A 12405-nucleotide genomic window follows, 5' to 3' on the forward strand; every position below is an offset into this window, starting at 1 on the left:
CGTTTTGTGATGGTAATGTAATTTTGAATTTGAAGATCCCTTTGTGTTGGCAAAAGTAGCAGGTATTTAACACGTAGTAACTGATCAAGCCTCTGTAGGGGAAACAGAAGGTATGAACTCCTGTCTCCTTTACTGATGTAATAGGAAGGGGTTGGCTGAAGGAAGTAGCTAATGCTGTGTATATAAGAAAAGCCCCAGAGAGGCACACTTGAGACCGAGATCTGGTGGCAGAGCAGCTATAGAAGAATGGAGAACTGAGTCCTGAGAACTTGTGGTGGTAGAGCTTCTTCTGAACAGGAGCCCAGAGTCAAGAGCCAGGAGCCAGGAGCCCAGGTGACTGAAGCATGACTGGGATGCTGAGACTTTGTTTGCAGCTTGGATGAGCCTTGAATTCCCTGGAGCAGAAATGGTGACATGGACCAGACCCTGTGAGCTTCAGTGTGGAGCAGGACATGCCCAGAGAGCTAGACAAGGAACTGGGAGCTGTCTGTCATTGAACCCAGGTGACAGTCTGGTGAATCCAGGTAGAATCTGGGACTATGGAATGGAATACAGGGGATCTGAAAACAGGCCCCAAGTCAAGATGGAAAGACCTCTCTGTGGGTACTGAGTAGTTATGGAATTATAGTTTATTAGTGACCTAAGGGGTAGAGAGTTTTGTGTATGATACCTAGTAAGACTTTGCCGAATAAATGAATGATTTGTGCTTTGAGTACTTTGAAATATTATTACTGATAAATGACTGATTGAGTTAATCAAGCCTTTGACTATTGTACTTTGAGACTACTGATAAGTGACTGAGTTAACTTAAGAGTGACTATTTTACTTTGAGACTATGTTGGGAACATTATAGTGATTTTCTGTGATAAGTTGTAATATTGTGAATGCTGTACCTTGATTTTCCATGTATGTTTTGCTTTTGCTATGGAATAAATAGAGTGATCACTATACTGAGTAATCAGAACCTTACAAAAGCTGTTCACAGTAGCAGTTCTTCTGGAAAGCTTCTGTGCATGGCATTACACCTTTCACCTAATTCACTAAGTTAAAACCTTTCCAACTGACCAACTAAGTTCTAAAATATTTATCAGCTTATCATGGATTATTTAAAATGATCCTGTTTAATTCTGTCTCAATTCTGTGAGCCATGTCTATGGTGGTATTTGTTCATCTTGGGTTTGCTTCTGATACTTTTGTGTACTGTACAGAACTGCTTTTTCTCTTCCACCACCCCACACCTTCCTGTTGATACAGTTGAACTGTAAAGAATAGGTGTAAGATGTGTTCTTTTGAATTTAAGTATGGAGAATAAAAGACACAAATGATCTGCATCAGCAAGTGTTTTGCAACTGCAAGTCTAAAAAAAATTACTTTGCCATGAACAGTACTTAGGCATGCAAAGTGTGCTAGGGGCTGCATTGACCATCTGCCTTATTTCTGGGTAGTTAGCTTGATCTTTCCTTGCAATGTTGGAAAGTGTAGAACAAATAAAAGATTCATCTTTCCCCATTCCCTTCTTCCAGGGTATATAGAGGCAAAGTTCTAAAGACTACATAGCTGCCTAATTGAAGGATTCTATTTCCGTCTACATAATATTTAGTTCCTTGCTGCTCTTAGGTTAATGGACTTTGGTGTAGTCTTCTATAACAAAAGAATCAAGAAAAAAGAAGGGACTTGAAATTTGGGGAAGTAATGTGAGAACACCAGTACCATTGGAAAATCTCATTTTATACTCACTTATACGATGTATTGAGGTAGGTCAGCCTGCCTATAGCAAGAGAGTCGATAAACCTTTTGAACTCAACAGGTTTAAGGTGAGAGATGGTAAATTAACTTTTATAGAGCTGATAATAGTAAGATATTGTAAAGAAAATCTATGTCAACACCAGACAAAAAGTTTGGGAAGGATCATAAGATCATAGATTTAATGCTTCAAGATACCTTAGAAGTCAGCTAGTCCAATCTCCTCATTTTACAAGTGAGGAAACTGAGGTCCAGAGAGGTTAAATGATTAGCCTACAGTCAGACAGGTAGTAAACAGCAACGAATATATTCAAAACCAGGTCCTATGATTCTTTCGGGAATATACCATAATTCAAGTCAGCTTTACATGTGGAATAAAGAGTGTAACCTGAGAGACCAGTCTGTCCAATTCTGTGATTTAGGTTCTTTGCTAATTTTGCCTTTAACAAAGTGATTAGCATAATACTAACCTTCTAGAAGAATATTAATATTCTCATCTGTATAGTCTATAGCTGGAGGCACTATTACACAAACAGTAGAAATTTGAATATTTATTATGCATTTACAAAAATGCAGCTTCATTATTTTTCAAGTTAATATAGTATTAAATCAAGTAAATTTAATAGTTTTGCCTTAGATTCTTAGGCTTTTTATTTTTTGTTTTTAGGTCTGTAAGAGGCCTTCAAAATTAACTTCTTAAACTCATTTATACAGGATCAAACGGCAGCCTAGAGAACCTGGGACTTGTCACAGTTTCATAATTACTAAACCCAATTAACTTGCAAATAAAGTAAGCACTGGTTAAGATTTGAATACAGGTTTTTCTAATCCTTTCCACTATTTCACACTGTGTGTCTCTGTTACAACTAATGTTGTGTTGTTTAGTTGTGTCCAACTCTTGTTGACCCCATTTGGGGTTTTCTTGACAAAGTTTGTCATTTCCTTCTCCAGCTCATTTTACAGATGAAATAACTGAACAAACAGGGTTAAGTGACTTGCCCAGGGTCACACAGTTAGTATCTGAGGTCATATTTGAATTCAGGAAGCTGAGTTTTCCTGACTCCAAGTCTAGTATACCACTGTACCACCTGGCTGCCCCCATTACAATGGATATAATAACCCCACTATAATGGATAAGTAAGTATAATTTCTAATTAAAATCTCAGTTTCTATGTAAATGGGTGAGTTTAAAGAGTTTGAGAATTTCTAGGAACATCTGATTCTCTTAAGCATGTTAAACATTACTCCTACAGTCATCTGAATACTAATAAATTGTAACTATTATAGTCAGCAATTATTTTGAGACTTCTGATACAATTTGATGATTGAATATCACTTATATTTAGTCCCATGTACTAAGGCTATGAAAGGATTTTAAGATTCTCTCTCTATATATATGAATACATAACATTTAATAATAGACATGTGTGTATATATATATATATACACACATAAATATGAAATGATAATTCATTTATGTAATGCTTTAAGCTTTATAATGGATTTTGCTAAGCAACGGTAAATGATAATCTGGACCAGGGGTGGGGAACTTATGGTCTCAAAGCCACATGTGGCCCTCTAGGTTCTCAAGTACGGTTCTTTGACTGAATCCAAACTTCACATAAGAAATTCCCTTAATAAAAGGATTTGTTCTGTAAAACATGGACTCAATCAAAAGGCCAAACCAAGTACCTAGAAAGTCACATGTGATCTTCAGGTCACAGTTTTCCACCCCTGGCTCTGGACCCTGTCACAAGTTATTGATTGCAAATCCCAAATTAATGGTATCCAAATTAGGGGCATTTTATTATTCTCTGATATTTTTCTCACAGTGTGTGTGGGTTTTTTTTTTTTTTTTTGGTGAAGTCAAGAAGTCAGCAAGCATTTCTTAAGCCCTTACTATGCACTAGGCACTGTGTTAAATGCTGAAAATATAAATTCAAGCAGAAATAAAGATAGTCCCTAAGCTCAAGAAGTTTTCATTCTAGAGGGATTCTGGGTGAGTCAGGAGTGCAGCCTGGGGAGGAAATAAGACTGGCTGGCCTGAGCATGCTCCTCAAAATGGAGATTCTGGGATCAAAGAAACAATCAAAAAGAGAAAAAGAAGGGTCAGAGAGTACTTCCAAAGAGTGAAGTCCAGGGGCTTCCAGGGTAATAAAGGTTTTTTTCTGGAGGGCATTTGGGGTTAAGGGACTTGCCCAAGGCTAGTAAGTGCTAAGTGTCTGAGGCTGGATTTGAACTCAGATCCCTCTGACTGCAGGGCAATGTTCTATTTACTGTGCCACCTAGCCACCCCAAGGTGATAAGGTTTTAGTGGCATGGCTGAGAAAGTTGGGAAAGTTTATCACTGTCTCCCCCATTAAAATGTAAGCCCTTTGAGAGTAGAAGTTATTTAATTCTTTGTACCTTTATGCCTAGTTCCTATAATAGTGTCTGGCACATACTGTTTTAGTGGGTACACAATACATGCTTGTTGATTGTTATTCCCTTACCTCTGCATAATTATTGCTTTCCAAGAAGACAGTAACAGGGTATTTTAACAAGTGTGCATAAGGGAATCATTTGAAATTTATCAGCTTCTACTCTCTGAAATACCAAAAACCTTCCTGCATGAGACCTAGAGCTATTCCATTGTTTCCCTTCTGGCCTGCATTCATCTTTCAAATTGCCTCCATTTCCATCTGTAATAAAAGATGGCCCCTTGATAGGCCAGCAAAAGCAAATTACTTCACCTCTCCTGACCTCAATTTCCTCATCTATAAAATGAGATGGTTGCATTAATAATAATGATGTTGAAAGTAATAATAGCTAACATTTATATAGTTCTTTAAAGATGTGATATTATTCCAATTCTACAGATGAGGAAACTGAGACTGAGAAGGATTATTTGACCTGCTCAGGGTCATATAGCTAACAAGTGTCTTAGGCGGGATTCAGAGTCCAATGTGACTCATGATTCCAAATCCATGGTACCTTTCTATCCACAACACTGTAGATTTAACCAATATTGGCAATCTGGGAAAATTATTTCTTGGTTCTTATTTTGCAGAAAAACACTTAGAGGTCCTCTGTATACATATATTCTTGAGACACTTACAAAAACATATACAAGGAAGGAGGAAGGGAAGAGGGAAAGAAGACTGTGAACTGTTGATAATTTTTTTAGGATAAGCTCTTAAAAATACCATTTTAAAGTGCTTTATGAATGTGAGTTATTAGAACAAAGTATATCATTTATAATTGATGAATAGTAAGACATTCTATTGATTCATAAAAGTTTCATAAATATAAAAATATAAGTATATGGTTATATGCTTAAACAAGTATATAATTATAAGTATATAATACATATATAATTTGTAATTATTTAATAATTATAAGTGTACTTGTTTTGTTGGTGTGTCAAATGAGAAAATGTTAGAGTAGGAACTTTAGCAGCTATCTAGTTCAACATATATATATATATATGTATTGACTTCACAGCTAATTTAATATATATATATATATTAAATTAGCTGTGAAGTCAATTCCTTGAACCCAAGTGTAAGATTTTACATTAACTGCAATTACATTTCTTTGAATAATATTTTCCACAAGGCTCTAGCTTGTCAAGAGCTTTTTGGGTCTTGTCTTTTTCATCAAGTCTGTTAGCTATACCTTCTGGCTTTGTGTCATTTGTAAATTTGATAAGCATGCTCTGTGCTTCTTTCTTTTAGTCACAGCCAAAATTGTTAAACAGTACATGGTCAAGGATTGATACCAGAGGCATTCCACTGGAAACCTTTTAATTTGACATGGAACCATATAGTGACTACTCTTTTGAGTTTTGGCCATTTAACTAGAATGAAACCATCTAATTATACCATTATCTAACTGATATCACTCAGTTTCCCCCCTCCTCTAAATACAGCATGAGATAATTTATCCAATGTTTTGCTAAAATTCAGATAAAATATATCTATAGCAATCTTTTGACCTATCAAGTTAGCAAATGTCTCAAAAAAAGTAAATGAGATTAGTATGCCTTAACTCATCCTTAATGAAGCCATATTCTATGTGATCACACTTTTCTATGCTTGATGATCACTAATTTTTTTTTTAAGCAATCGGGGTTAAGTAATTTGCTCAAGGTTACACAGCCAGTTATTTCTGGGTGTGGTGCTAAGTATCTGAGCCCGGATTTGATCCCCAGGTCATCCCGACACTGGAGCTAGTGCTCTTACTCGCTGAGCCACCTGGCCGCCCCTGATGATCACTATTTTTGATAACATGTTCTAGAATTTTGTCAGGAATTGAAGTCAGGCTCACTGGCCTATAGTTTACTGAATCTATTTTCTTCTCCTTGAAAATTGGGACATTTGAAATTCTTTAACCTCTTATTCACAATCTTCAAATATCACTGATAGTGATTCAGCAATCATTCACCAGTACCATAGAATGTAATTAATTCATCTGGATCAGCTTACTTGAACTGAACAAGAGCAAAGTGTTTTTACTACCCATATGAGTAATCTTGAGTATAGCTAGGTACCAATTAGTGGGAATAGTGAATACTGTGAAGTGGTCTCATTATTTTAATTCAGACTGCATGTTTCCATTGGGCTGGAACCAATGACCATATTTTACATAATTATAGCTTCAAATAGCATTAATTTGAATGGAATTTTGGTTAATAGGCCCATCTCTACCTCCTCTGAACCTTCTGGAATCTCTCCTCAAAGCTAAGGTACATATCAAATGATGCCTGGCTATCCCTTTATTCTCTATCACAGATTTTAGGAACAAATGGTAACTTTACCATTAAGCTTCTTATCATTTCACCCTAGCAATGACTTCTTCCCAAATGTTGGGAATCATGTCTCAATAGCAACTTTTCTCCCACTGTTGCTTCTTTCTAGGTTGTTGAAAATAAATAGGAAGCTTCCCCCACCCCCCACCTTCTGCCAAAGTCTTAAATAATGAGATGAAGTGGAGTAGCTGTTTACTTACGAGTGCAACCTCCCTCTTGAAAGTTGAAAAAGCCATGAGCACATCTGTCGCACTTCTTTCCTGCTACTCCAGGCTGGCACCAGCACTGCCCACTCTCTTCACAATCAAAAGACTTGGATCCAAAGGAATTGCAGTTACAGGGAATGCAGCCCCGGGAGGACTGCAGGCCAAAGGTTTGAGGCTAGCATGGAAGGAAAAGGAAACTAGTTAAGGACAAATAAGCCAAAATCATCACAGCTAAACAAAGCATGCAGGTGGGAACAGAGGGAATTGTGGACTGCGGGGTTTTCTCTTTTATGCTATTACTATGACAGCCAGGCTGTTATTAAAGTTAATAGACATTTCCTACCATATCATAGGAGAAATACTATTAAATTGAAGTCACACAGTCACATCAGAAGAGAGGGCAGTGGGGCAATATCTTGAGGTCTGTAACATTTTACCTAGCCTTTCCCAAGGTCATAGCAATGAACTGTCCAAAAGATGGAAGTCATGGGTGGCTTCCAATTTTAATTAAAAATCTCCCTTGTTCATAGTTTCATTCCTTTTGGGTTTAGTTAACTTCTTTCAGGTCCTGGATTGCAGGTTCACAAAAGTTGGCAAGGATGCTTTAGATCTTATTTTAAAACAGCTTCAGAGAAGATGAAAAAAAAATCTTTTTACTCTCTTTCTTGGCCTGATATTTCTTCTGTTCAATCCTATCTACAATGTATGACCAAACAAAAAGAACCTCGTGGTCATCACTTTAGGAACTATATATCAGTGCAGTAGAAAGGGCGCTGTGTTTAAAGTCAGAAGACCTGGGTTTGAATCCTGGCTCTGCTAAAAATTGCCAGAATGGCCTTAGAGAAGTCATTTAACCTCTCTGGACCTCAGTTACCTTATCTTTAAAATGAGAAGATCTGGATGAAATGGCTTCTAAGGCCCATTCAAGCTCCTAATCTATGATTCATTGAGTGTAACTCAAATGTAAGTAGGCAGTGGTGTCTACATTGGCAAAATGAAGTAGTTGGATCACTCTCATATTTATTTGATTGCACACTAATTATTTAAGTGTGCATGCCAATAATAATTTTTGATTTTGAAATCTAATCTGCTTCAAACACTGTGACAAAATACCCATTTTATCTTCCATCACAATAAGCAGTCCATTATTTTTCCAGGAAGAGTCAGCATCCAACTGACATCAAGACCACTAGGTGAAACATTTGAAAAAGTGAGTAGGATGCAGAGTCAGTATGATTACTTACTAAATTCACTTTATTTGCAATTAGGGACATGTTTGGTGAAATGTCTTGGGAAATAAGTGCACATCAAAGTCTAAATCATAAATTAGTTGGGATTTTTCCCAGACTTGGTTATTGATGACAGATCTCTATGAATATGCTAAAGAAAGGAATTTTCATTTTCATGGGTCATCCACATAAAAAATTATTTGTGAACTGAGGAAAACAGTCTTCTGTAGTTACAACCTGCATTCCTAGCACTAGCCTGCTGTCTTAAAAATATGTGCTATTAGTCATAAGGGGACTGTATAAAAATGAAGATAGCTAAGCACAAACCGTCCCTTATTTCCTCTTAGAAAAACTCAAAGCATTTTTTACTATAGAATGCCAAATTGCATATGAAGATCAGCTTGCAATTACCCTAGTTCTGTTGGGCATAGAGATTAAAACATAATAAAATAATGGAAAATGATTCCAAGTATAATCAGACTCCGTGAACTTCTCTACCCTACTTTTTTGTGAAAATAAACTTCAGAAGCTAATTGCATATCATTCAAGAAAAATTAATTTTTATTCCTAAGATCATTTTCCTTATTATATTCATTACATTGACAATAAGATTGGGAAGAATAAAAGTAGAACACAAAATCAGTTTTCCTGAAACTTAAAAGTGCTTTCCAATTTTGCTACAGGTTGAATAAGTTGAATATCCAGGCATAATATTTTAAATTTCTATTCACTATGCATTTTTTTCTTTCCATTTCTAAATTTTTGCAAACCCACATGGAAATGACAAATAATTAGTGATGTTAGCAAAAGGAAAAAAAAGGGCAAGAAGATCCAATGTGACATTTTGATATTGTTTAGAAAAGGCAAGAAATAGAATAAAGGGTAGTAGCCTACTTTTAAAAGTGAACTAACACACCCAAAGAGGCCTGTAAGAAATATTTTGTAAGAAAATCGACAACAAGCAATTTCCTATGCAGAATTTCTAAATAGTGAAATGCTATAATTAAAAAAAAGATTTCAAGTCAAGTTACCAAAGACTAAAGACTACCTAAATTCAGTAATTACATTTCTAATTGCAATTGCCACCCTCAAAAATTACTTTAAAAGGTTAAGAAAAGAACACTCAGAAAACAAACATGAATAACAAAGATCTCAGGCCAGACATTCAGATTAATGCATTGAAACCAACCAAGCAGAGTGCAGAGCTCAGCTCTCAATAAGAAGTTTGATAGGTACTCATAAATTCTATTCATAAAGGTGAAAACTAGGGAAAACATTGTCTGAAAGGCTGAAACAGGACTTTGCGCTGGAGTCAGGAGAGCAGGAAAGAGGCCATGGAATGGACTGCTTTTCTTCTGATTTTTGCGTTTTAAAGACGAATGATTTTTTTTTCTAAGAAAGATACTGTGTTTTTAAAGAACCATACTTTCTGTTGTGAAATTTTCTGAAATTTTATATTTCAGAAATGAAAATGGGACAATTCCTAGAATTAAAAAAATCTTTCTTGTACCCTCTTCAATTTTTTCTAACAACACAGTCAAATATCCAGACAAAAATTCAGTACAGATACCTGGATATTTTACCTATGTAATAGCAAACATTTAGATATCTAAAAATTTCTGAGAAACTGGCTGAATGCATTTGCTTTCTTTAGATGATTGGTAAAGAGTAGAAGTTCTTTTTCCTTTGAATCAATTGTTAGTTTTCTTCTTCCTTTTCTCCATTTCAGAAAGTGTGAGCTTCTTGGGTTACAACAGCAGTTGGATATGCAAGTCTATATGCATGCATTGGTACTCCAGACATGTATACAAGAATGACAGACACTGGGCTCCAGACAGAACTCGTTTTAAAGCATGACACCAGAATTAGATCTTAAAAAAAGATGGATAAGACTAGAAATGAGACCTGATGGGACTGCTCAGAAAATTTGATTATGTCTTTCCTAATTTTTGTTAGAAAAGAGATTAGTGGAGAGATTGTCCCTCTGAACCCATAAAAGCAAAACTTGATGAGATAGTAATTAATAATAATAAGTCAAGAGGGACACCGTGCTACATGTTTTCTTGCTTTCTTGAACTGAGCCTTCATTGTATTTGAAGCTGATTTAGGTAAAGATCTAATCAATAACATTGGTAAAATTTATTTAGGCATGTGGATACTTTAATGTTGCAAATTACAAACTTTCACTCCATAGTTGACATGCTTTATGAATTTGTTTCTCTTCCTCTCCTTTTCCTTCTCCTTCCCCCTCTCACATCCAAGATCCATTGATGCCCTTTCAGGTTGACAGGAGCTGCCAGGCTTTAGGCACAGCCTTTGAGAATGAAGGGTCATGATACACCACAATGAGGTATTAGAGTAGGCCAGCAAACAGTTATTAAACACCTTCTTTGACAAGTTAGTGCACTAAACACTCAAGACATAAAGGGAAAAAAGCCCCTTCCCTCAAGGAGTTCTATTGCTAGGGTTACAACCTATAAGATTGGGGGCAATGGGATGATCTAGACAAGCTATTCTAGCAACATTTGAGGATGGAAAGAGCCCTTTCAGCAAGGGTCGGGGTAGATAAGGCAAGGCTTTTTGGAAGAGTGGAACTCAGCCAAATCTTTAAGGATAAGCATTCTAAAAAGGTGATGTACCAGAAGGAGGGCATGTAGGCACAAGGGATCGCCTTTATGAATATATAGAGGAAGAAACATCTAGTAGTCCATTTTGGCTAGATCAAAGAGGATGATAAAGGGAGTAATGGGAAATAAATCTGGGAAGGTGAACTGGAGCCAGGTTGGGGAAGGAGGTCTTAGATGGCAGGCTCAGTGGTTTGTATTTTACCCTAGAGACAGTATTGGGACAATGAAGGCTTTCAAGAGGGGAAATGGCATGATCCGACTTGGGCCTTAGGGAAGACACATTTCAAAGACTGAAGCTGTTTGTTAGTCAATTTAGGTCTGCATTTACAATGTGCAGACTTAATCTTGACTCGGCATAATGCAATAAAGGCATATCCAGCAACCATCAATCATTATACATTTATGGCACAGGAAGACAAAAAAGTAACAACAGCACACAGAGAAATCCATGCTGAGACACGTTCCATGCAGTGCCTCTGGGATTACCAGAGATTGGGGCCTATAGGCCCCTCGAGGGCACCCACTTGCGCTGACAGAACCCCACCTCAGAGGAGGAGGAGGAGGGGGAGGGCCTTGTAGTTGTTGGGTCATCCATGGCTTCTCCTCCTGTTTATGCACCTGCCTGCTGAGTTCACACTTTTTACCTACAAATCCTGATTTACAGACACATCTTCCAGTGCTGTCGCAGTGAGATGACACAGAGCCAAGTGGATTGCAGTCACAAAACACACAGAATTGCTTCTCTAAGTCCCACTGCAACTGGGGCTTTCAGAGCCAAAGGCAAGAGAAAATGTGAAACAGAGAGCATAAGATAGTATTCAAGAGTTTTGAATTCAATGATATTCTCAGATATTCCTAAAGGACTCTAGAGAAGAAGTAGCTTCTACGGAACGTGTATGTCTGTGTCTCTACACACACACACACACACACACACACACACACACAAACACACACACATTTTTGGACAAGATCTGTGATTTCATTGAGGTAGGCAACTCCTGGTTAGGAAATCTCCATGAATGCAGTCACAGCTATGCTGAAAATTACAGTTGCACAGGACCCTGAGAAGTGACTTGTCTAAGATCACATGGTTGGTTTGTGTCAGAGGCAGACCTTGAACCAAGGTCTTCCTAACTCTAAGACAGTCTTTTTTTTTTTCTACTACACCAAATTGCCTGCCAGGATTCTTAAGGACTAATTGTCTTGTGAAAATAAATTAGTGGGAATAGATAGGCTGCTGAATTGTTTTTGCATATTTCAGGTGAACATCTATGGATAGTCAGCTAAAATGGCCAGGTAATGAGACCAGGGGACAGGTAAGTGGCACAGTGGATAGAGTGCTGGGCCTAGAGTTAGGAAAACTCATCTTCATGAGTTCACATCTGGCCTCAGGCATGTACTAGCCATGAGACCCTGGGCATGTCACTTCACCCTGTTTGCCTCAGTTTCCTTGTCTGTAAAATAAGCTAGGGAAGGAAATGGGAAACCATTCCAGTATCTTTGCTAAGAAAATGCCAAATGGGGTTACAAAGAGTTGGACATGACAACAATAATAAATGGGACCAGATTTAAGTGCTAGAGGTTCTCTTTATTCCTTGGTTCTTGTTAGTGAATTCTATCAGCCCTAACAAATGGGGTGGACCCAGCATGGAGGGATCAGTGCAAAGCTTCATCTCTGGGAAATTCTCCAAATACCTACTCTGCTGATTGCGATAGGGTTGGTAGAGTCCCATTCACATGTGATTGACAGCTAATTATCATTAAAAATCTTATTTTTAAGATGATTCTTTTAAAAAAATACACTTTAGTAA

General features: G+C 37.2%; 1 protein-coding gene across 1 annotated transcript in view; it reads right to left on the reverse strand.

Annotated features, from left to right (window-relative positions):
- LAMA2 (laminin subunit alpha 2) overlaps positions 1-12405 on the reverse strand; it is an 831335-nt gene that overhangs the window by 269568 nt on the left and 549362 nt on the right. The window contains exon 21 of the mRNA XM_069077437.1: positions 6733-6913. Within this exon, the coding sequence (XP_068933538.1) occupies positions 6733-6913 (181 nt within the window). The remainder of the gene's footprint in view (positions 1-6732; positions 6914-12405) is intronic.

Source organism: Petaurus breviceps, unplaced genomic scaffold, assembly GCF_028583685.1.
Source record: "Petaurus breviceps papuanus isolate PSGF00001 unplaced genomic scaffold, PetGlider_PUasm1.0 90977, whole genome shotgun sequence".
Classification (NCBI taxonomy): Eukaryota; Metazoa; Chordata; class Mammalia; order Diprotodontia; family Petauridae; genus Petaurus; species Petaurus breviceps.